The 26,086-nt window shown below is 39.7% G+C and overlaps 1 protein-coding gene and 2 long non-coding RNA genes across 15 annotated transcripts in view; 2 read left to right on the top strand and 1 right to left on the bottom strand.

Annotated features, from left to right (window-relative positions):
- LOC117950467 (discs large homolog 1-like protein) overlaps positions 1-26,086 on the top strand; it is a 103,314-nt gene that overhangs the window by 73,737 nt on the left and 3,491 nt on the right. For 10 of the 13 annotated variants that reach the window (XM_034881549.1, XM_034881546.1, XM_034881551.1 and 7 more), the window contains 7 exons: positions 12,638-12,752; positions 18,347-18,529; positions 21,554-21,617; positions 24,029-24,044; positions 24,778-24,819; positions 25,141-25,191; positions 25,342-25,443. In XM_034881549.1, the coding sequence (XP_034737440.1) occupies positions 12,638-12,752; positions 18,347-18,529; positions 21,554-21,617; positions 24,029-24,044; positions 24,778-24,819; positions 25,141-25,191; positions 25,342-25,443 (573 nt within the window). Of the gene's footprint in view, positions 1-7,913; positions 8,356-12,637; positions 12,753-18,346; positions 18,530-21,553; positions 21,618-24,028; positions 24,045-24,777; positions 24,820-25,140; positions 25,192-25,341; positions 25,444-25,531; positions 25,645-26,086 lie in introns of those variants that run through there. The other 3 variants (XM_034881550.1, XM_034881559.1, XM_034881548.1) reach the window with 3 other exon arrangements.
- On the bottom strand, positions 11,489-12,498 carry LOC117950476. Its single transcript, XR_004657906.1, has 3 exons — positions 12,389-12,498; positions 12,158-12,178; positions 11,489-11,573 (listed from the first exon to the last, which is right to left on the bottom strand). It is a non-coding gene; the product is annotated as an uncharacterized LOC117950476 (long non-coding RNA).
- Positions 14,169-14,779, top strand: LOC117950477. Its single transcript, XR_004657908.1, has 2 exons — positions 14,169-14,384; positions 14,575-14,779. It is a non-coding gene; the product is annotated as an uncharacterized LOC117950477 (long non-coding RNA).

Genomic DNA, 26,086 nt, shown 5'->3' with positions numbered 1-26,086 from the left:
GGATCGACAGGGAAAGCGGTAACCCAGGAAACCAGGTTATAACTACTGATTGGCTAAGCTAAAGGGATGATGTCATTGTCAGGGGCCTGAGTGTAACACAGAGACAAATGCACACCCAGTTACACAACATCAGGTCCACTGGTCCCCTTCTGGTCTCATATCATGTATTATTCAGTCAGAGAGCTGTTCTTAAAGACAACACCTGAGTATAATGAGGGGGAGGGATGGGCGAGCTAGCCTCATTTTGTTTGACAATACTTTGAGCGTGAACAAGAAGTACCATCACCCAACATTGCTTAGAGCACCTTTATACACCTACATATGGTTAATAATGAGATGTTATGTTAACTTATTAATTGTGTTCATTTAGTTCTGGGTAGCATAGTCTATTACATTTTAAACATCCTGCATATTCCCTGCATATACCGGATGGATTCTTTATCTTGAGACTTGTTGAAGAGTAACGAGTTGAAAGGTTAATCCAAAACAATGGCTTGATTCAAAAGTGGACCTACTAGTATCCAGGTTTTATTTTGTCAGGTCTCAAGGCTCTGTGCCAAAGAATAGTGAGAGGAGAAGAGGGAAGTCAGTCAATTGGCAAAAGCGCATGTAGAAAGGCCTCAAACTTATGAAAGTTTGTTAATGATTTACAATACATGGTTTGGCACTTAAATGGCCTTGAGAGGGATGAGTTTGAAGAGCATGAAAAGGACAGCAGGTATTCTATGATAAATCAACAGTTTTAATCTGGAGCATCAGAGGAGGCAACTCAAAAATGTGAGTATGATAATTTAAAGAGGGAGTTTTCGCCACTATTTTTTTACTGGGGAGAACTAGAACATTTGGAAGAAAGCAGTGGAGGATTAGTTTAAGGCATAAATCACCTAGACACGATGCAGAGTAGTTAGGGTTGAGGTAAATGCTTATGGCGGATGGTCTTCCCAGCTCTGGTATGGATGCAAATGGATGTGCAACTCACAGAAGGGGGCAAGAGTCATTAAAATTTGGAAGGCACTGTCAGGACATGAGGAAGTTCTTCAGCAGCTATCGTATGCAAACATATTCAAATCTCATTGAAAAAGCATAAAGTAGGGATATAATCCATACATCATGCTGAAACAGGCGCTTGTAATTCCAAAAGGGCGTACAAGCATGATTTTTGAATTATGCATTCTAATTTCAAAATATGAATGTTTAAATAAAGAGCCTCATGTGAAGTTTTATTTTCTCAATGTCGTGATGTAGGTTCAATTGATATTGCCACAAGAAGGAAATACCAGGCCAAAGAGGCTTAGATCAAACAAGCAAGGACAGTCCTCATTTAAGAAATTAAACAAGCAATTATACAGTAGTTCCCTTGATTTTCAATTATAATCTGTGACATTTCAGAACAATAATTTAAAAATAATTTTGCTTCATTAAATAGCTGCAACCTGCTCATGAAAACTGGTGTTGTCTCTCGAGAAGGGATTCTAAAACATGAGCAGTCTGTAGAGGGCACTGCACTCATGAATATTGGGTGCACAAAACTGGATTATGGTCATATGTTGTTGGTGTCCGGGTTAAGGAGGATCAGCACCATGGACAGCGCCTTAGAATCTTAAAAGAATACTTAACCAGAAATCTTTGAATACCTCCAAATTTACCACATGGAGGCTTCAAAGGGGTCCAACTGATTTCAAATTTAGAAATCCTTTTTCCAGTCAGCATGTTTTATAAATGTGTTTTTGATTTATTATTCAAAAGTAGAAAGTTGTTGTTTTTTTCTGAGGGGAGTGTCTGTGTTTGATTGACAGTAGCAAGTAGGCTGACCTCAGCAGGAAAACAACTTGCGCTGAAGTCTGCATGTCATGGGTAGACAGCATCTTGTTAGTGATTTTGAAGAGTAAAGACCACCCCCACATGCTGGTAAATGTGCTGCAGCTGAGCAGCTAATTGGCTATGTTGTCTGCAAACTGAGGTTAGCAGTGCACTTGTTTTGATGCTAATTTGACAAAGTGCAGGAAATAACCTGTGGTCATGTTTATATGTTAAAAAGCAGGAGACTTTAGCAGGAAAGCTAATCTGCCTCAAAAATAAAACGCTAACATTACTTCATGCAAAGATTTGATTGGCTGTAGAGTAGACAAAGAAAAAACAAACAAATAAGACAATGTAAGTGTAACCCTAATTATCCACTCCTTAAGTGTAATTCATTTCTCTGCTATTATGTTTAGTATGTTCCAACAAGTTCACAAGTAACATAATAACTAAGTATTGGTGAAGCAAGGTTGTTTTGAAAATACTAAACTCATGGATCAAAGATTTATTTCACTTATGCCAAGAATTGTACATTTTTGCTGTTCATTTAAAAAAGTTTTTAAAAGAAACTTTATTTTTCGAATCCTGCAGATGCTTGATTATTCAAAGTGTGAAAAGGGTATGGTTTTCTGTGGGATGGGCTTGGTCCATCTCTGTTTAAGCATTGTTTGGTGCTATATTGGGAATCTAACAGGACACAGTAGGTGTCGGAGGTGGTCCAGCTGGCCCGCTGAGCTGCAGCCTGGTTTTAAAGTTCAAGGTTTTTCCTGCTCAAAAGTAAATAAACTAGATGTACTTTGGCTTTTAAGGATGTGAAGCTTAACTGCTCGCCTTCAAAAGGGATAGGTTAGTCTAAAATATTGTGTGTGTCTGTGTGTGTCGTGACTCTCATTAGTCACTTTTGAATGAACTATATATCAAACCTTTGGCCACGCTGGGCTTTGGTCAGCAATATCTGTGTGTGTGTGTGTGTGTGTGTGTGTGTGTGTGTGTGTGTGTGTGTGTGTGTGTGTGTGTCTCGCGCGCGCACGTGCGTGTGTGTGTGAGGTCCATGTTTCTCCCGATCCCGTGGCGATAGCATGTGGTGACCAGAAAGTGCTCCCTCTGTTTCACACACACACTTCCTGCCAATGAGACTAATGACCTCCACCAGGAGAGGAAAAGTGTCTCTCTCGCCATGTGTGCAGGTCTCCTCCTGTTATTTATATTGAATATGGAACTCGGTGTACCCAAACACAACACAGCTCGGCACAGTACTGAACTGCTCCAGTGTGTGGATGTGTGTGTGTGTGTGTGTGTGTGTGTGTGTGTGTGTGTGTGTGTGTGTGTGTGTGTGTGTGTGTGTGTGTGTGTGTGTGTGTGCGCGCATGTGCTTGCTTGGGCAGAGACAGTTGATTTTAGCTGACGCAGCACATATAGATCTCTGTTTATTTGAAGTACAGCAGATGGAGAGTGTTTGTCATGCTGCATTGGTTTTGCCGACATACCCCATCATGTTTTAGGCTAATTTAGGCCAATTTTGTTTATAAGCCTGGGGCTCCAAAATGTGTTTGTCCCCAAATTCATATGAAGAAGAATAAACTTAAAATTCATTTTGATGAATTAGGAGCCATTTATGAGAACATTAGATCAACAGATTTAATTTTCTCATAAATTAATCATTAGCCAATTAATGATGAACAGACTTATTTTCTTTTATATTATCTATATAATTGGATCCTGTGAGTCCAGTGCACTCACTGTTTGTAATCACTTACAGAGGCTTTAGAATGTGAGCAGCATTTGGGTAAGGAGATGTGAGTGGAGAAAAATGAATCCTATTCTCAAACTGTAGAAAGTCATTGTCCAAATATCCACTCACCAAAATAATCCAGTTTATGAAAATCTTTCCTCATTTTTGCAGCCACCCAACAAGTAGTGTTAGGTTATCAAGAAAGATGACGACATGCATGAAAATGGTTTTGCACACTAGCTCTGGACCCAAAATGTGGAGATCACAGTGTTTTTAACTTTAACGTTACCCTACCCGTTATCAACATGTTTCTTTTATTTAACACTTATAAACCAAGGTGCACAAAGTTATTTACAAAGGAACAGAGTAAAACACATGACAGGACAAGGAACCTTTTAAAATATTAGCACAAAATATTTAAAAGAGTCCTTTACTAATTTAGCATTCTTCTCTAACGATAAAAGGATCAAAATGAATGTAGTAAAACAAGAGATTTTGTCATTAAATTCCACGCATTCTTCTTTGCAAATCCTTTTGCCAATATTACCCACAATGCAACCCAAATACTGACACTTTGACAAAAGGATTTATGAGTGTTATGCTAGTAGTGGGTAAAATAAGGCAAGGCAAGGTAGTCAAAGTGCTTTACATAAAAAGATTAAAATAATAAAAGTTAGTATGCAGTATGAGAAATTAAACATGAAAGAGTTCCTGCACACTGCCTGCGTGGCGTGAGCGTTGGCTTCCATGTTAACAGGTTAGAGCTTGCACACTGCCTGCGTGGCGTGAGCGTTGGCTTCCATGTTAACAGGTTAGAGCTTGCACACTGCCGGCGTGACATGCACGGATTGCACGCTTTTTCGGTGCGGTTTGAGCGTGTGCATGCTAGAAATAGGACCAGTGTCTATTTTTCAAACAACACGCAATCGCGTTGGAAGCGTTTCCAGACAAAATAAAATATGAAAAGATGTGTACACGTCATTTTGACACAAATACATTTAATAAATGACATTTTGAAGTTTGAAAGTCTCTAATTTTTGACACAAATGTTAAAAAAATACTAATATTGCACCTATCAATACAGAACGAAATAATCTGTAGACACTTTCTAAATGGAAGAACACGCTATTATTTATTTCTATCAATGGGAAACATACATGTGTACAGACAAGGCTATACTATTAACTATTTTTTTATTTTTTACATATACAGTAACATTAGGAATGTACTACTCCCACACGGCACAATGAATCCTTTAATTTCCCATATGCTTGAGCCAGATGCTTTAACAACATAATAATGATGTAACCTGACAGAGCTAAATAAAATAAAAAAAATAAAAGAACACAGTTGGTAACAGTGAAGTGTTATTTTCACTCGAATAAAGTTAGCTAACGTTAGCTACCATAAGCTAACGTTACTGGTTGTGCTAGACCCAGTGAGTGAAGCTGTAGCAGTGCATCGAATTGAGCACAGGTGTGTTTTTTGCTAATAAACTTAAATGTTCATTTGTAAAAGGAAGATTGTGTTATTCCTCTTTCAAAGGTTGCAATGTCGCTTTGAAACAACAAAGCTTTTTATGACATATAAACATGTAGAACTGAAAAAAATTAGACATATTGTATATAGAAGAATAAAGCATCAAAAGTAGGCTATGTTAACACCAAATTATTCAAAACACTATCAATGTATCACCAATAACAGTGAATCCTGAACAAATGACACTTAGGTTGCCTTGTAGCTTAGCTAAGCTTCATTTCCCAAGTATAGATGATCAGAAAACAAATGTGGATGTTGAACAAACAAAATGCCGCAGTATTGACTTGTGAACATTATCTCCTCCCGTGCCATAAGTTTCCCAATGTGGGACTCGTAATGCCCGCAGGTTGACAGCAGCATTAGTCACCAGGATTACACACAGCCGTCACAGACACACTGTCACACATACTGTACACACACTACACACACAGAGGCGGTTTCTGTCAGCAGTAATACTGAGGCGATGCAGAGGATTATCTTTACTTCTGTTAGCGTGCCTATTACACTTTGTGTGTGTGTGTGTGTGTGTGTGTGTGTGTGTGTGTGTGTGTGTGTGTGTGCGCGGTGTGTGTGTGTGTGTGCGGTGTGCACTAGTTGTTAAGTAGAAGATTAACAAACTTTATCTCTGAGCTTTTAGACACATAGTTGTGGGAATATCATCTGCTGAATTACATACAGTGGAACATGCGGTAGGCTGCTTTCCTTTCTTTTCCTACGTCACTTTATGTATTGCTCTGTTCTTTCTTTTGTGCTCCTTTTCCTTCTTTTACACCTGTCGGCGCATCCTCCCTAGTGTTACATCTGTCTGTGGTAATGGTCTGACTCACCACCCATACAGTGTGATTTGGGGGATCGGCGGCGTCACTTGTAACAGCAAGTTGATAGATTTGCAACGTTCTTCCACTTCACTGTCATGCTAGGGCAGTTATTAGCTGAAATATTTTTTATATTATCTTTTTGACATTTAAACTTGACTTTAAGACATTTCTATTTTATTTTTTTCCTTTTCCGGTCACTTATTTTCTCCTCTCATGTTCTCTGCAATCTAATCCCATAATCAATACCAATATAGATTACTGTACTGTATCGTATCAATTATAGATGAGGCTCCTCCAGCAATGCTATTTTTCGAGCCTTATCGCTTCTATTACACGTTAACTACTAAGTGGAGGATCTTTTTTTATTCTGGTGATTAGACACAAGGGGTATATGTGTCTAGTCTCTTGTACTCTGAATGTACATCCAATAAATTATTAAAGCCTATGTCTAGCGCACATAATATGTTGGATTTTTATTACCCCCTTGGCGGAATTCGTTTTTTTTGCAGCAGAAACAGTAAAAGTATTCACGCAGGAAAAATTAGGAAATAAAATGAAAGAATACTGCGTTAAATTTAAAGGTGGGCTGGGGCATTTTCTCGTAACAAAGTTAGTGTTACTCAATAAAAACACATTGTGTGTAACCATGAGGCCTGGCAAATGTTTCCTTGTTCATAAAACATTTGCAAACCTGATGCTTTAAATATTTTGAAATTGTTTATAAATGTGTTCGCCAGCTGACATTCTTCTTCTTCCCTACCTTTACTGACACATAACTACATACCTTCTCTGCACATTACCGCCTCCAAACTGTCTATCAGTGGAATTGATCAAAAACTCCACAGGGTACTTTTAAATGTAACATAAGCAATACAAAGTTTAAAAAAAAACTATTCAAGAAACAATGACATGATATAGGAAATAAAAGCCATTCTCCTTCCTGCAGGGAAGCAAAGAACAGGCAAGAGTATGGATTATCTACAGTCCATACATGTTTGTACAAATATAGCTCTGATTCAATATTAGAAAGGGTGATCCAAAAACAAAATATTGGTGCAATGCACACAACTCTAAAGATGAGATAGCACTGAAGCTGCACAATGCAGAAAGGGTCTCTGCCAGCTGCTGAATGGAGGAACAATGCTACTCTAGGGAGGAGAGGAGAGGAAAGGAGAGGAGAGGAGAGGAGAGGAGAAGTTAATGAAGGAAAGAGGGAATATGAGCCTCAGAGCCATTAGTCTCTGTCATCACCCCTCCCCCACCTCTTACTCTCTGTATCCTCTCTTTCTCCCCTCTTTTCCCTTGTCTGTCTCTCTCCATCTCTTTCTCTCCATCTCTCTCTTGTTCCTTAATCTGATAATGCTTCATAGAGGGGATTGACGTTTGACGCCGACCACGAGAAACGACATGTGTGGTGATTTCACTGTATGATACCGTATTGCTCCCGGGGAGTTGGATGTCCAGAGAAAGATGCAGAGACAGATATGTGTCTCTGTTTGATGGAACTATGGAAGCCTATAGCATAACCTGCAGGCTTTGACTTGATCAAAAAGTTAAAAAAGAAAAGGCAGAAAATGAGTCTTAAAATAGAGATAGAAAAGTGGAGATAGAGAGAGGATAAGTGACAGATGGAGACACAGACAGACATAAATCATGCAGAGCAGAAATAGTTTCAATACTGAAATGAAGGCAGATGATACATATAAAAAGATTGGAAAATCCATTTAAGGAATTGGAATTGAGGTTTTAATTAAGCTTCCCAAAAATCAATATTTAAAATGCTTGGTCAAGCTTTAGCCTGTGTGTGTGGCATGCAGACTGATTCCCTGGGCCAAAGTAGGGCAGGAGAGCCTGGCATCAACTCAGCTTCCTGCATGAGTGACCTGAGGAAACTGTGTGTGTGTGTGTGTGTTGGTGAGTGTGTGTGTGTGTGCGCGTGCATATGTGTGTCTCCGCCCTACAGCAAGCCGCTGTTAAAGAGGGGGAGGAGCAAAAGAACGCACCAGCAAACGAGAGACAGAGAAAGAGAGGAGTGTAGTAGAGAGAAAGAGTTAGCATCTGTTGTTTCTGTGGCAGCTGAGCAACACTGGACCTGATTTATTGCACACACACACACACACACAAACACACTCATTATCCTCTCTGTGCCACACAACTACTGCCTACCTACACACACTTTTTTTAACAAGCACATTCACATCTTTCTGCTCTGGCTCACTCACATGCTGGATCCACTGTGGAGCTGGCGTTGGATCTTCTCCATCATCTCTCTCTCTGTTTGTCACACACACACACACACACACACACACCACATCTCTGTTTCATACACACATATTTTTTTTCTCTCATTCACATACTCTAAGCAGCGGAACCCTACTCTCACACACACAAACACGTATCCTAAAGCCACCGTACCGGCATCACATCGTGCGGACGTTGTTGAGCCTGCCTGTCTACCAGCAGCATGTGAGTACAGCTGAGCGGGAGTTTGGGAGAGACAGACCTGAATTGATTTACTTGTTAACATCCTGCCTCCTTTAACACCCTGGCATGGACAACAGTTTAACCCTTAACAATGCCTCTGGTGCAGAAAGTGTTTCAGGGAATTATGCTAAAGGTAATATTGGACTGAAGAAGACCGATGATCTGGTGGTTTAATATCAACAGCTTTGGTTCTCTTGCTGTGGTACTTTTGCTGTATTGCTGGATTTGTTTTTTGAGATTTAGAAAAGGTGATCACGACTGCAGCTCTGACTTCTCCACACTAGCCCACCAGCTGTGGTCTTAAAGCAGAAGATGACCCAGGCTTTGTCTTACACTTCAGGACTCAATAACACTTATATCTTTGCTTCAACACAGTCTTTGTTTTCAGCACTTCCCCTCATTGATAAAATATTGCCTTTGTCATTTATTCCACTGTATCAGATATCTATGTGATACATCTAAACTCAGTTCAATCATATATCGGTTTCCTTTCCTTCTCTTCATTTTGTCTTGTTTTCTCCCAACCTCTGTGTCTCTTTGTCTCCCTCGTAATCCCATAATGCTGCATTGAGGCAATGTGTGTTGACAGAGACGGTTAGAGGCTGAAGATATTGAAAAAAGTTCACTTGGTATCAGGTGATGTTGATGTTTGTGGTCATTCTATTGGGTGACCAGTGAAACAAACAGAAATAGGATCCCTCAATTTGTAATGGCTTAGAGCTGAGACTGAAAATGACGGACTGAGGGCAGCAAGGACATTATTTAAGGTTAAAGCAAGAAATGAAATTTCTTTGAGATTGAAGGCAGTTGTGCTTCTATGTGAAGTGTTGCATTGTGATTATTTTCATGCCGTCTGCATATAACATTTAGCATTGGATGTAGCACGTTCAATACTGGACACATGCAGGTGAATCCTCAACTTACAACCAATCCATCAAAGTTATTTTTCCAGAACCTCAATGAAATGAAAGCATGAGATTGTGTGACTCTGAGTAGTGTGTGGCTTAGAGACGATTTAGTTCAGTTGTTGGGGGAAATCAGAGTTGATATCGGGGTTTTGTAGGCTGTTTTTTGAATGTGTTCTGAGGCTGAGTGTGTATTCAGAGAGGTAAACAAAGTAATAAAAACAGAAATAGGGAGAAAAGAAACAGAAACTGTCAGGAGATACTGCAAGTTCAAGGTGTGTGTGTGTATGTGTGTGTGTGTGTGTGTGTTTGTATGCCCGTGTGTACCTTGAGTATGATTGAATTACTCAGGGTTAATTAGATTCTCTAGGCCTCAGCAATGGTTCACACACAAACACACACACACACACACAGACAGTAGACATAGGGACATCTTTCAGAAGGGCTTTTGCAGGTTTATTGCCAGAGGCGTAGTCATCTGTGTGTTAGTTCAGAGTTTTCTGGGAAGCTATGGTGTTATCAAGACTAGAGGACAGTAAGGTAAGGATTTATTACACATTTATCTGCTGTTTGTTCAGCCACTCTGAATCAAAAATATAAACATTTACTGACATGTTTAAAGAACAGCCTGCTTGATAAGAGTATATATTTTTACTTATCTCGTATGTGTCCTCATAACTGGCGAATAAAGCTGATTCTGATTCTGATTCTAAAAGAAGACTAAATTAAAAAAGCAACAAATGCATAATAGAGAACACATTACTTCATTCGTTTTTCCACTTTATGCATTTCCATTAATAATGTACATTTATATTTAAAGAGGCACAATGACATTTTTATGACCACTAGAAAAAACATTGTTCAGAAGAACAGAACAAAAGTGTTTTCGCAGCATGTAGCCGGAGGATACTAAAAAAGCTCAGGGCTGCTTTGCTGAGTGTGTGAGCAAATTATTGCACTTTGCATTGATTGGCCAACTGGTTGCTCTCTCGCAATTAATTACTTGTCATTCAAGTGAGATGGGGATGCAGTTGTTTCTGGCAATTAAAACTGAAAGGGCTGTAAAACATCAGCAAACACATTTGTAAATTTTGATTTTCCACAAGTTTGAAGATGAAACATCTATTCACATGTTGAAAGATTACGGTTGCTGTTTTTCTGTTTGCATTGATTCTAGCTTTGCGTGTTTCCAGTAGGTTATGTCCAGACAATGCGTAAATATAATTAATAACTCTTTCACCAATGATGCTGTCACACTACAGCTGAGCTGCTTGGACGTCACCGTGTGAACTCATGTGGATGTCCAGTACTGTATAATGTAATGCATGTTCAGTGAAAACTTGCCTGTTTTCCTAACATAACAACATATGTGTTATTATGTCAGTTCTCCTCACAAAGAAACAACTCCCTTTCAAATCATTGTTATTTTTGCTGTTAAACAATATGGTTGACAAAGACTAAACCCCAATTTTAGTTCTAGTATGATAGACTTATGAAACTTATGAAGTTGTAACGGAAATTGTTGATAGCCTCATTCCAGACCTCTGAATCTCTGTCCAGCATTTCAAACTTGTGTTGGGCCCACTGACTGCCTGTTATAACCTTATAGTGTTCTGTGTGCCTAGCCTCCCTTCTTTGTTTCAAGAAGCTCTGAATCAACTTACTCCTCCTATCCAATCAGTTACACCTGATCCACCGACGACAGGCCATTCACTTGCTTTCCCAGCCAGATAAACTAGTTATTTCCATGGATACTGCACAGTGGATTTATCCTAATAAATCCATTCTGATATCTGCATTTGTGAATAACAAATCAGCTTGCATGCATTTTTAACCACCGATTTTTGTGGCGTTTAAGTGATGTATCTGAGTCTCAAACTTCCTGTGTGTGTGTGTGTGTGTGTGTGTCTGTGTGTGTGTGTGTGTGTGTGTGTGTGTTGTGTAAATGTCTGTGTTTATGATGATATTAACATGGACCGGGTCTGATGCAACAGGAGTTAATATTCAGATCAAACAGACTATTAGATAATGGCTGTAGAGAATCTGTTGACAGCTCAATGCTTGTGTCTGCATGTCCATAAATGTCCGTGTGTGTGTGTGTGTGTGTGTGTGCGTGCGTGTTTGCAATTTGTGTGTTTTTGTAGTGAAGCAGGATAGCCCAACACTGAAACAATCCCTTCTGCGTTTTAACATGGAATACAAACTTCTTGCAATTTATATCACATCTAAATATGCATCTTCTACTTATTGTACCACAGCCATTTGTAGCAAATGTGGTTAACACGGTGTGCAAACCTAGCCTCGTCCTACCAGACCTTTCATTTGTATAGAGAGTCCTTGAAGGCGGGTACTCTGTTGAAGTTTGGGATCTGCCCAAAGCAGATCCAAAACGTTTGGTCTTGATGTACTGTATGTCATGTGAGAGTGCAACAAGAGAGGAGACCGACAAGGCTTATATTTAGCATTAGCTATTAGCATCGCTATAGTTAGCCTTAGCCAACTCTTTCACCACTAACGGAAAAATCTAACTTTTTACCGAGTCCCTCGGGGAGGAGGCCCACAACATCAGGGCCACCAACAAAACTGAGCAAAGATTACGGGCTTTAACTTCTGAATATTCGGCAGTGCGGCCACAACGGACCGAATGGCTTCGCTTGCATCTTTCTCCACCGCCATAACGGAACTAGAACTCTAGCGCACGGCCCCAACGTCTTTGTTCTCAGCCACTCCCTCTGTTTGCTGATTGGACCCCCAAAAATATGGCTGGAGAAAACCCAAGAATATACCGCAAACCATAGCCGTGAACCCAGACGTAGTACTGAAGGGAAATAAAAATTGAGCGTAAATACGTAGGAGGGCAGAGCCGGGCTAGAGCAAACCCCCTACTACTCTTAAAACTGCTCACGTGGACGTCTGGATAGCCTAGTTGGTAAAGCGGGTGTCCAAATGTAGAGGTTTACTCCTCAACGCAACAGACCTGGGTTTGAGTCCAACCTGCGGCCCTTTGCTGCACGTCATCCCCCCTCCCTCTCCCCTTTAATGTCTTCAGCTGTCCTATCAATTAAAGACCTAAAATGGCCAAAAAATATTCATAAAAAAATAGATAAAACTCCACGCCTCTGTTCTCTCTTTGATCTACAAACTGTAATGTGGTTTCTGAAGCTCGGAGAAAAGATGATTGAAGCGTAAAAAAATCACTCAGCTTCGTCTAATGTGAGATAACAGGTAGCTTGTAAACTAGATTTTCTATATTTCAACAGTTTGTGTATTTTAAAACCTGTCACCTGAAGTCTGCTTGGTCTAACAGCATTTGTGCTCTTTGTGTGTCTGCGTGTTTGTGTGTGTGTCTGTGTGTGTAGAGTACAGTCGTTTTGAGGCGAAGATCCATGACCTGAGGGAACAGATGATGACCAGCAGTGTCAGCTCCAGCTCCACGTCGCTCCGCTCCACACAGAAACGCACGCTTTACGTCAGGTAACACAAACACACAGCAGTCAGAGTTGACTGATTGTATAGTGTCCTTCGGTGTGACACAACCGTTATAAGGTCTTATCTCGGCTATCTGCTTGACATTTTGTGTGTGTGAGATGCTGAAAGAGAGGTTATCACGTTTAAAATCACAATTAGATTGTCTGGCAAATACTGTCAAACACACAAACACATCCATTGCCTGTCAACCCTCTCGATTTGGTGTGTGTGTGTGTGTGCGTGTGCGTACATGCTTGCGTGTGTGTGTGTTTCTCTGTCCCCTTGTCCTTGCCTGTCCTGGTTATTCAGTTGTCTCTGTATCACCCTGTCTATCCTTACTTTCCTCTGCAGAGCCCAGAAGCAGTGTCAGTCCCAATCCAACTACACTTTTGAGATCCTCTCTTCACAAGAATCCCAGCATTTGAAATATTGATTAAACACTAGGTCGCTGGGTCCAGTTAGGTCACATTGAAGCTCTTTGAAGATCAATACAATGGAAAACAAAGACAGGAAAAGGAGCTGTAATGATTGCACTAATGATTCATGTCACTGGTTTGGCTTTAGGAAACATTTTAAGGTTATGTTGGTTAAGCTTCAACTGAAAATGAATTCAAAACATGTTGGAGAGCAAATATTAACCACAGTCTGTAATTTTAATTTGAAACATTTCAAGTTTTTGTAGACGTTTATGGCACTCTTGGATGAATAAAAGTGACTCCAACGAGCAGTCAAACACAGAAAAGGCACAATGAGTTTTTAAGAAAACAGGCAGCTGTTTTTAGGGGTTACACCTTTAACATGCAGCGGCTGGAATGCTGACCCAGAGGAGGGGGACATTGTTTGGGATGATATCCGGTTGAATCTTCATTCAATGTCGTTTAGAAACATAAAGCCTCAAAATTATATATGTGTAAACCACTTCAAGAGCCCACTATAACAGTTGCTTATTACGTAACAGGATACTTTTAAAGAAAAAGTTGAGAACCATCTTACATTTATACAATTTTGGCTTCTCTGGAGCCTTACTCTATTCATTTTGAGTAATTATGTCTATTTCATAGTTAACGAGTGCCATTTCAGAGGTGAGAACTGTAATAAAAAGGGTTCAAGAATTAAAACAATTTGAAATAATTTGTCAGTCTTGCGCACAAAAAAGAGCAAGAATTAAATATATCCAAATAAAGTTTAAGGTTTCACAACAATGTCTAATTTCTTGATATTTGACTTGTTTTATAGTAAGCAACATAATTTTATGGAGGATTTTTTTCAAAAGTAGTAAACTGTGAAGAATGTCCCAGTCATGACTAATAAACCTGAACAGGTTCTCGTCTGACATTGTGATTGATTCCTGTGCCAGTAACATCACCTTAGGTTTAAGAACTGAGCACCAAAACATTCAGTCTTTGTTTCTATATCTGGTCCAAAAATTCAAAAAATACAAAGCTCAAATGAAACTACAGCAGTACTGTGCATGGAAGGAACATCGACCTAAACTGTGTTCAAGGGGCCTGGAAGGAAAAGGCAGCAGCAGCTGGAACAGAGTCACCTCTCTCACAGACTGAGTCACACACACACACACACACACACACACACAGCAGGGCTGGGCTTTGGCTCTGTACAGGCAGCTAGAGGCCAAAGGTCACATTCATTCATTCATTCATATTTATTATACAGGAAAGTTAAAAGTAACATTACATTACAATATAAACGATCCTGACTCAGTTTTAAAACTGTTTTTCAGCAGGTTCCTGTTCTGCAGAAACATAAAACATGGTTACAGCATGTCGGGACAGACATTTATACAGGACATCGATATGGACTAGACAAGGTCACATTCAGGTCTCTGGAATCTGTAGTCCAACAAGTATCAGAGATTTATCACACTGACGATTGGACAGTCTGATTGATTTTTTATTGAATATGTGACTGGAATGTGATTATTTTTATTATATTGTTACGAGTGTGTTTAAGTTGATGCTCGCGGACCCACAATCCTTTGTAAAAACCTTACATGGCCCACTTGGCATGCCCACCAAACAAATGTTTCATATTTCAAAAAAAATATGAGGAGGCATTGCAGCTGCTTGCCGTCACCCTTGGTACATTTTTAAGTAGACACCCATAGGCATGACTATCATTAGCATGAATTAAGTGCATACCCACTGTTTTTATTTGGTTTTGGCTGAAAGTGAGAAGAAATGGCTTGTCCACTGCTCATTTGATTTAATCAGAAGAACGCTGCATTAGCATATTTACACAACGATTGTTTTGATATGCTGAAAAACTTTTGCTGCATTTTAGTGAAATGTGCAATAATAATGAACTTTTTTGTTTGTTAAGTTTATTTAGCTATAACTAAATTTTTTGCAAAAAAAGAAGGAAGATTGTAGTATTTTAAGGAAGGTTTGTGTGTGTGCAACAATTGAATTTAATGAATGTACGTAACGTTCAAGCCATTGCCAGCTAAGTTGATACAAAGCTAATCAAGCCTATCGGCTCCACAGAAGTCTGTCCATATTTATCCATATGGCTATGTTCACAAATTCAGCAATATTCACAAAGAAGCTTGAGTGAAGCGTTTTACGATAATGGCAACGGTCAAAGACGAAGAGGACATGAAAACTAGATAAATATATTTACCTCTTCTAAAGAGTCCATGTTTTTTTAGTCCACCGTTTCCTCCTAGAGCTACAGACACAAAAATGATATACTGTATTTACACTACCGGTCAAATTTTGGTGTCACGTAGACATTTCCATTGCACTCCATTATAGACAGAATACCAGCTCAGATCAACTGCATCGTTTTTTAACCAGGGCAGCAGTTTTCAGATTACATTATGTGCTTACATAATTGCAAAATGGTCCAATGGGTTTGTGTATATGTGTTTTCTCAGTTAGTTTTTTTAAATGATATCAGATTAGTAAACAGAATTGGTCTTTGGGACATTGGATGAATGGTTGCTGATAATGGGCAATGTAGATATTGCATTAAAGATCAGCCACACACTCAGATCAGCTGGTATTCTGTCTATAGTGGAGTGGAATGGAAACTTCTAAGTGACCACATACTTTTGACCGGCAGGTTCACAGACCAAAACAAAATGAAAGTCAGCTCATAATTAAGTCCCGCATGAAATGCTTTAAATCATTTTCTAGTCAGTTCCATAAAATGAAAGCAGGGTACATAACAGTTTACTTATGCTTAATTCAGTCCTGGATAAATAATAATAATAATAATTTTAAAAAAGTCTTTGGCTCTGTAAGGTTATCCACTCCCTGGCACATAATGATAAATGGATAATGTCAACTATGTTCGTAGTTTAGCATGTTAGCATGCTAACATTTAGTAATTTGCCTTAAACACATCATACAGAAACCACACATTAATTTTTCAGGTATTTGTTCAAAATCCAAAGTATTGAAAAAAAAAATCCAAGCACTTTGGGATTTGTGGAACTTTATTTTTTTATTTTACTCTTGGTGACATAAAGGAGGAAAGGAGTGTTATTTGTTCACTCAGATCAGACAGCTGCCCTTTACTGTATGGATCTGTGGAGCCACTAATGTAGATGCAGGCCTGCACCTTGTTTACAGCATTTCTTGTAACCTTTCACATGCTGCCATTTTAGAACAGTTCAAATAATCGCGCATAAACAGCAATAGTATGACATTTGAGAGACATGTTGAAATTCAATACAGTTAGCCTGCTGGCTGTGCAAACAGAGCACTACTATGCTATTTGATTATACAAATGTCCACAGATAAACAGAATGTCCAAAGGTAAAGACACACACACACACACACACACACACACACACACACACACACACACACACACACACACACACACACACACACACTGGGATTTGGCCAGTCTAAAGCACTGCAGCAATTTCTGTGTTCCTTCACTCTCGTAATCAGATTTCAGAGGATCACACCTAGTAATTGAATTGACTTTAATACTGAGAACGAGTAATTGATTTAGTGTTGCATTTACATAGATGTAGCCCTAATAACACCACACACTATCCATCAGTGTAACCTGGCTGCTTCAAAAATCATTTGGGATGTGAAACTCCTAAAATGAGAGCACTCTTGTTTGTTTTCTTCTATGAGGTTATTTATATACTCACTTCTGACAGATGCCCTTTATTTACTCTTGTATGTAACTGTGGACGCACTAATGTAAATGTACCCTGCACTTCATATACTGTATCCCGTATGTCCTGTAACCTTTCACATGCTGTCTCCTTCTCTTTTGTCCTTTACTAATTTAGAACATTTTAATTTCTTATGATATTATGGAAACCGCTCTAAATGTCTCGTTAAGTTGTGATAGAATCAAAATTGCTTTTATTAGAAGACAAAAAAGGCTTGACACAACATGAAACTTTGCTCGAAGTATCACCACGGGCTCTACATATGAACTTGAGCATCGAGAACATTATTTGTTTACACCGACTTTACAAAAAAAAAAGGTTAAAACAACTCATTGTAGATGTTGGTTTTTCCGGTCGCTGTAGCCAGTCAAAAATATTTTTGGGGGTGACCCTCCCCCTAGACTAAAAAAAGTTGGATGACCCTCCCCTCAACAAAGGACAAAAAGACATGATCGCCCCTATTATCCTTCGGTGGTCCATGCCATAAATACCGAATGGTCCCACACCGGCCAAGGTGTCTAGTGGTCCAGGTGCTCCTTGCTAATACCTTCGACCAGTAATCCCTTGGTTTTAAGTTTCATCTGATTTAATGATCATCAAGTCACAGTTGAGCAGCCAGCTAACTATTAAATGCACCTTATGAAGGTTACTTTTTTCATCTTTAATCTAACCTCAATAAAACATGAGGTTGTGTTTTTTTCGTACTGATGTCAGACTCTCTGTGTCTACTTCTCTGTGTGATATTCTCTCTCAGTGTCTCCTTCCCTGTCTATGTTCTGTTTTATTGATGAAGGCAGTAGGGACTTTAGGGGATGCCAGTTATTTCAGCTCTAGTTCCTTTGTGCGTGCGCACACACACACACACACACACACACATTGTTGGCCTACTTTTCCAGGTCTTTTCCCTCTGGACAGGTTTGGAACTCTGTGGTCACCGTTCAGACACAAACACACACACACACACACACAACATACGCACACAATTGCAAATAAACAGACTGAGATTCACACAGACAGACGTGAACTGCACACGCAAACACACACACACACACACACACACAAAGGCATGTACAGACAAGGGCATAAATTACTAGTGTAGAAAATGTTTTGCTTTTTATGTACTACAACAGCTCTGTCTATCTGTCTTGTCAGTTTGTTGTATTTAAGTAGTTATTATAGCTGTCAAGATGTTGGCAATAGTTGTGAGAACTGTGAAAGTCATCTGGACAAATTGGAATAAACATAAAAATAGATAGTGACATGTATGACATTTGTTCCTGTGTTTGGTGGTTACTCTCAAAAACAAAAAGCCTTAAATCATCAAATCTGTGTGTGTCCCTTCCAGCAGATTTTATTGTCACACTGCAATTCAGCTACAATAGTAGTTATTTTTTGTGAATTTTTGACTAAATGTGTATACTTGTCTGGCTGTCTGCAGAGCGTTGTTCGACTACGACGGAAGTGCGCCAGATCTGAGCACTCCCAATCAGGCCCTGCCATTTCATTTCGGGGATGTTCTCCACGTGAGCAGCGCTGGCGAAGAGGAGTGGTGGCCCGCCCGTCACCTCAGCCCCCCACCTCCAAACTGCCCTGAAGTTGGAGTCATCCCCAGCCGCAGGAGGTCAGAGACTTCAAAGGGTTTTGGATAGGAGTGGGCAGCTGATTTTATTTGAAGTCTGTGAGCTAGTTCAGTTAACAGAGTAAACAGACTTTTAGTCATGATAATGCACTGAAGCCGTCAGTGTTCTGCTTATCTACTCCTTCCTGTTACTTGCGGCTGCTGCCTCTTTTCTGTATTTGGAAAAGCGCTACCTCCACCCATGAATTCACTTTTATTTCCCAAAAGGGAAGTTAGTATGGCTTCCCCCCCACGCACACTGCTGTCCTGAGCCTGGCGGCGGGAGCGATAAAGGTTGGAGCCTGGACACCGAACATCAATGCTCTACCTACTCTACCTTCGCATAATCAATTCCACATGAGTTAATCTTCATCCCCTCTTCCACTCCTCTTCCTGTGCTTCCCCTCATCCTCCTACCCTCCTCCTTATTCTCCTCCTCTCCTCTTCCTCCTATCATTTTCTCTCCTCCTCTCGTCCTCATCCTCTCCTTTTCTCCTCCTTGTACTCTCCTCTCATCCTCCACCTTGTACCCTCTTTCTTATCCTCCTCCTCTCTCTCTTGCACTGCACCTCTTCCTCTCCTTCCCTCCTACCCTCTCCTTCTTTTCTCATTCTTCTCTTACCTTTTTCCGGCCCGGGGCAGCTCTCAGTGGAGAGTTTCAAATTGGTTTCAGTTTTACTCTGCGTGTCATTTTACTGCTGGCTCACAACACTGCAAACATCATCATTATTTAGAATCTGCTGAATGTAAACCTGTGGTGGAGACTCCTTCCTCTCACCTCCTCCACTTTCCCAGTGGAGGAGGTGACAGACAGATGTTGATAGGTTTCCGAGGTGGGAAGAGAAGACGATTTAGAACAAGCTCGTCTGTGACATGGTGAGAGGTGACGAGGATGGAGGGATGTGGAAAGTATGGAAGTGTTAAGATTAGAGTGAATAACAACATTGATGGAATAGAGGCAACAAGGATGAGTGGGAGTGACCAAATGGAAGGATGCACAGATTGTCTGGGGTTTAGACAATGGGGTATTAATAGACGGAGGTGTTATAATAGAAGCCGCGTTTTAAAGGCTGGTGCATTAGGGGTAATAGAATAACTGAGTTTAGATTATAAAAAAAAAAAATAACAGAACTTTACTTAAAAATATTGAAGAATATAGTAGAGTTTAGCCACCAGAGGTTTGGCTATTAAAGAAGAGGCATTAAATACTGTGGGAGAAGAGTGTCGTATGTATTGATCAGTTATCAAGGATTAATTATTAACGAGGTATGATATCTTATATATCAAGTTAATTCATGAAATAAGCAGCTTTTTTTATTCTTTATATACTTTATTCTGTCATCTGACGTCAACACATTTCCTGCCTGGCTCCCCTCTTCTCTTCCCATCTATGTCCTCCACCTGCTTCTCATCCCCCCTTCTTCTCTTTTCCCCTCCTCATTTCCTCCTCTACTACACTCCCTCTTCTCCTCCTTGTAGTGTTATTCTGTTTTCACCTGCCTTCTTTCCCTCCTACCACCTCCCGTTTCTCTATCCTCTCCTCCTCGGTCTAAAAACTCCTTCCCCTTCCTCCTCCACCCACTCCTTTTCCTTTGCCTCTCCTCTTCCATAGTCCTCTTCTGTCATCCTCCTCCTCGCCCACTTCTCCCTTCTCTTCCCCTTGTTTCCTACTGTTCTTCTGTCCTCTGTTCCTTCTCTTCGCTTTTTTCTCTTCCTCTTTCTGTTTTAACCTCTCCACTCTAGTTCCTCTTCTCTCCTCTTCCTCCTTCACCAACTCATCTCCCTCTCTTCTTGTCCCTACACTTCTCCTCTCCTCTGCGTCTCAAGTAATAGTCACGGGATTGTGCTGATGCAGGAGTATGAACATGCTCAGGTGAAGGTATTGTTCGGTTATAAAGCCTTTCAGAGCCCTGCAAAATTAGAATAGCCTGCAGTGTCATATTGTTCCTTTATTGTTTATTTTTCTGCTGTGGACCTCGATCTCCCTGGTTTGTTTTAGGTGACAGTTGTTTTACAGACATAAGGGGGCTAAACAATTTGGATAAAAACACATCTAGCTTTTCAGCCTAAATAATAATATGAGCTACTTCAACAGAGGAACGGGTCCCTGAGCTGAGACGCTGGACATTTACCTGACTAAATTTAAACTTTGCAGACAAACTGTCTCCTTAGTAGCAGGACCAAGCAGAACCAGGGGTGGATGGGCCATCCGGCAATTCTGGTTAATTCCAGAAGGGCAAGACCATTTATTTTTATGTGGACCGGTCAGATTTAAATTTGATATAAAATTGTCTTTAAAGGCTTACAGCGCATAGAACAGGTTTTTATTGCTTCCACAATATCACTATGGTTATAATAATAATTCTATTAATAATTATAATCAATACATTAAGCATTTGGCCAGTCTGCAACTGCCGGCCTGGTTGCGAGAAGGGTCGACCAACCCAATCAGAGGTTACTCAAATTGGGAAGTTCAATCAAAATCAAAATAAAATAAAATAAAGTCCACAAAATTCAAACAACTAACACTCATTACTAATCAAAAAATCCATAATCTCAAAGTGCTGTTTATAGACAAGATATATCCAAAAACACTTGTACTAAGCCATTAAATAACGTTTGGAATAATCACATTATCACATCATGTGATGTGTTGGCTTTGTTTGTATATTTGTTGGATGTGAAAAGATCTGACTCTGAGAATAAAGTACTTTGAGGAGATCAAATACAGTTCACATTCGCCTGGTTAAAACCCCATTATTTCATTGTGAACAATTACTGTTGTGTAGGCAGTGTTTTGCAATGAATAATGTCTGACATGCATGAAGAAAGTCCCAAAGGATTGATGCCTGATTTGTTTCTGATATTTTCATCTCACATCTTTCCCTTTACGCCTATATCGGACAGAGAAGCTACATGTATTTGCTTCCTTCAAAACTGTGATGTTTGTGCTCATTTAAATGAATGAAAGAGAAACTAATTTTTCTTATTTTTTTTTTTTTATGTTCTTGTCTTTTAATCTCACAGGGCAGAGAAAAAGGAGAGGTCAAGGTTAAAGATGGTCAGAGTGACGAGGTCTCAGGACAGATCGGTGAGTAGCAACCTGATTTATAAACCTGAAAACTTCCCGTGTGTCGAACATTCTCAAAACAACTGCAACATAAAACACGAATACACTAGAAACACTAGAAAAGGTCAAGAATTTCCATATATCCACTTTCAAAAGCGCGAGGTAACGTAGCGTCTGTGTTGCGAGTCACCTAGGAACAACAACACCGTTGCCTGGTGGTCATTCGCTGTGAAAACATGAAATAAACTAAAGTGAATCACTAAAGTAGATACATGAAACAAAAGCTAACTCAAACTACACTCTCATTATTTTGGTATGCCTGCCCCTGATGCTACTGCAGCTTTCAAGTGACATTGGAGCAGACGGTTACATTACAGGAACTATAGAAAATGAGCCAGATGCTGATGCCATACGCGGTGACGTTACGAAAAATGTATGGGGTTGATGGGGAATGAGTCTGGGAGGGGAAAATCACAGACTACTCACTACAAAAAAACTAGACTACACCACTGTGTGAAACTCCTAATAATACCTTTCCATGGAGCTTCAGTTCTCAGATGAAAACTGAACTGATGTGTTGAGATGCTGTTGAACCAGATGCAGTAGGAGGTTTGACATTGTGTTATTTGCAGAGGAAAGTGTTTTTCCACTTGTCCACTCAATTATATATAACTGTGCTGATAAAAAAAAAAAAAAAATCTGAGTGGAAACAATTTTTCCACACATTGATCATAAACCTTTCTTCCATTTCTCATCTATTAGCTGTTTCAATGTGAGAGCAACAACCCTTAAATCAAATCAAATCACGTTTGTTTATCACATATCCCAATCCTACGCACTAACGTGCAGAAGTCAGTAGTAAATGTATCAGTATGACCATGAGTGGGTTTCAGAAGAATTGGACCACTATGACCGGTACATACGGTATAGATATAGAAAATTCAACAGGGTAGCTAGTACATTTTAATTGTTTGGTAAAAGCAAGGCAGTGTTTCTTGTAAAGTGCATATGCGGGGGAATGCTTTATGTTAAAGGAGAATTCAGGTCAATTCCGACACGTAGCCTTGTTGTTTTTTAAATTTGGAGTGCTGTCAGTAGAGAGGAAAACCAAAACAATCGGTGCTGCCTACACTGCGTTATCCTCCTGCTAGAGATAGCACCCAACATGGTTACACAGGGCAAGATTTAAACATTCATCATTTTAGCCTCTAAACATGTTCAAAATGTCATTAAAAGTTCCTACCCATGTGAAATGATTCCTTCTGAGGGAACAGTGAAGCTGAGTGCTGTAGAGGTGAAAGAAATACATGGAAGTTCTGCTAATTCAGCTGTGTTTAGTTCCTTTGTTGAGACAGCAGTTAGAGAGCTTAGAGACCGTCTACAAACTATACACAGAAAAGAGATGAAACTAAAATATGTAGGCTATCAATTTAATGATTAAATAAGGTAGTGTCTCCAAAATACCTCAATTATAACTTGTCTCATAATAGTTGTACTACAGCACTTACTTGTAAAATATGTTTGCATCTTTTTTTTTGTGTTGTAGTTTGTAGACGGTCTCTAAGCTCTCTAACTGTTGTCTCAACACAGGAACTAAACACAGCTGAATTAGCAGAACATTCATGCATTTCTGTCACATCTCCAGGAGTCAGATTCACTGTATTCACTCAGAAGGAATCACTTCACATGGGTAGGCACTTTTACTGACAATTTGAACATGTTTAGAGGCTAAAAACACGTTTAGAACTTGCTCTGTTTAAGCCTGTTGGGTGCTAACTCTAGCAGGAGGATAACTCTGTGTCGGCAGCACCTATTGTTTTAGTTTTTCTCTCTACTGACGGCACTCCAAATTTACAACCGCACCAAGTGAACAGCAATGCACAGTCAACTATTAATTAGTGTAATTTAAAGTACACACACTAGCTTTTTGTTCCTTTTGATACTATCGATTTAGAAAGTTTCCAGTCTGAGTTTCAAGGCAAGGTGATGATGTGACTTTAATCACACTTGATGAAAGCTGACACACGAGTCTAACACAAGCTATTGATATCGCTGTGTTTTCAACTCCCGCTCTGTTTTCCTCGCGCTGTGTGAATCAGCAGGTCTGCACTCAGCAACTCTGCATGATGAAGAGCTGCTAATTAAAGATCACACCACACACACTTGCACTGTTCCCTGGCCCCATGCTTTGAGAAAGTGTGTGTGTGTGTGTGTGTGTGTGTGTGTGTGTGTGTGTGTGTGTGTGTGTGTGTGTGTGCGTGTGTGTGTGTGTGTGTGAGAGAGAAAACGAGATGAATAGAGAACCCATGAGCTTTCAAATAGAGATTCGGCTGATAACAGTCAAGAAACTGGCATAGTCATATTCAGTATGATTAATTATATCTCTATCTCTCTCTCGCTCTCTCTCTCTCTCTTTCTCTGTTTTTTTGCAGGATCAGGATGATAAAGGTAGGTATTCTCTCCATCAGTGACACCTGCTGGTTAGTATATGTCACTTTAACTTTGGCAACTGCTCTGTCACCTCCACCCTCATGTTATGTCTTGAATCCTCCTTCAAAGTCCTCCTCCTCCGTCCCGTTCTGGGATGGAGGGAGAAGAACACGATGGAGAGAAAAGACAAGGGTGTACTGAAATTGACATTAAAGTTAGAAGGCCACTGTCCAGCACAGATTATTCAATTTGCCATTGTCATTGTCAACATACAGCGTTTGGACCAGCCAGCAAAACAAAAGTGTAGTAATATTTAAACGTGTACTTTAAAAATCTGAAGTAAAAGTACTCATAGGCAAATTATACTCAATGTATATACTGTTGGGGAATTTAAAATCTTAAATCGTAAAGCAGCTTTTAACTATAGAAAGTACAATATCTTTTTCTGAGATGTAGTGGAGAAGTAGCATTGGCATAAGATTGAAATACTCAAGTAAATTACAAATACTATACAATGGTACTTAAATACAGTACTACTGCAAATGTTTTGTAGTTCAGAGATTGTATGATGCATTCCGAAAATATGAAAAATTGATAAATGGAATGATAATGGGTGGTTATTGTGTACAAGTTTTTTGTGTTGGTCTGTATCTGTGTGTGCGTGTGTGTGTTTGTGTGTGTGTGTGTGTGTGAGGGCGTGTGTGAGAGAGCGTGCGTGTGTTGCTGACTCTGACCTGTCTTGTCCTTCCAGAGCTGGTAACCTCTGGCACCAGCGATAATGAGAGTAGTTCCTGTAAGTCTAGACCCTCCTCTATTTCTTTCTTTCTGTCTTTCTTTCTATCTTTCTTTCTTCCATTTTTTGCTTTTTTTTGTTCAGTTTTTTTGTGTGTGCTTGTGCATTTGTCATTCATAATGCACGTGTTTTTGTGTGTATGTGTATGAGAGAGAGAAAGAGAGATAGAGAGAGAGTTGCCTTTCTCTTCTTTTCCAGCCTGCTTTTGCCAGAGCAGTTGGAGAAGTTAATCCACAAGTAGAAAAGGGTCGGGAGTGTTTTGTCATTAAACCCACCGACTGTACCTCTAAATGTGTCTTTAATTTCTCTTTGTCCGATCAGCTGGCCAGGAGGAGACATTACTCACCTACCAACCTGTCATGCAGCAGGAAGGTCAGTGCTTAACACAAATTATTAGTTTAATAATAATAAAAGTATAATACATCAGTTTTCATTTTCAAGTATGGGCATTGCAGAAATCAACTTACCCAGTGTATATTTGTGTGTATTTGTGTTGACCTGGTTCTTTTTCTCATATCACAGTTAGTTACACACGGCCAGTCATCGTGCTTGGACCAATGAAAGATCGGATCAACGATGACCTCATCTCCGAGTTCCCTGACAAGTTTGGCTCCTGCGTCCCACGTGAGTGTCTTAACTGTGTGATAAATCCCAGCTATCGCCTCACACAAAGCAAATATGCATTATGAAAAAAATGTTGTATACTTTTAAGCAAAGGTTTATGAATTAAAAAATGAAATGTCACCGCTGGTCATGCAGGGCAACTGGGATAGGCAGACCCAAATGCAGACTGAGGAGGCAGAAGGATGACGCATGTTGATGCTCAGTAGTCATATAAATGGTTCTTTAATGTATTTGCATTGTACTAAAAAGCATTTATTTTCAATGGGCATCAATGTGACTGAAACAGGTGCATCCCCAATTCTTCACATTTACATTCACATTTTAATATAACATTATAGTCATTATGGTCTTAAGAAAAATATTTTTTTGGGGAGGTGGGGTAGTGGACTATAGGACCCTGTGGCGCGGCCTAAGCTTTTGTACTTAATGGCTTTTTTCCCCCTTATATTGCTTTTACTTTTATACTTTGAAAAGAGTAGTTTTGAAAACAGGACTTTTACACTTCAACTTGAGTTAAAAAGCTTGAGTTTATACAGAAGTCTTTTTAAACCCTAGTATCTATACCTCTACCTGGGTATTGTGAATACTTTTGACAACACTGAAAATAGGACATACAACAAAAGGGACCTGATCATCATATTTA

The sequence above is a fragment of the Etheostoma cragini genome, chromosome 9 (genome assembly GCF_013103735.1).
Source record: "Etheostoma cragini isolate CJK2018 chromosome 9, CSU_Ecrag_1.0, whole genome shotgun sequence".
Taxonomy (NCBI): domain Eukaryota; kingdom Metazoa; phylum Chordata; class Actinopteri; order Perciformes; family Percidae; genus Etheostoma; species Etheostoma cragini.
Note: the sequence above shows the minus strand (reverse complement) of the source record. Positions and strands in the feature narration are given on the sequence as shown.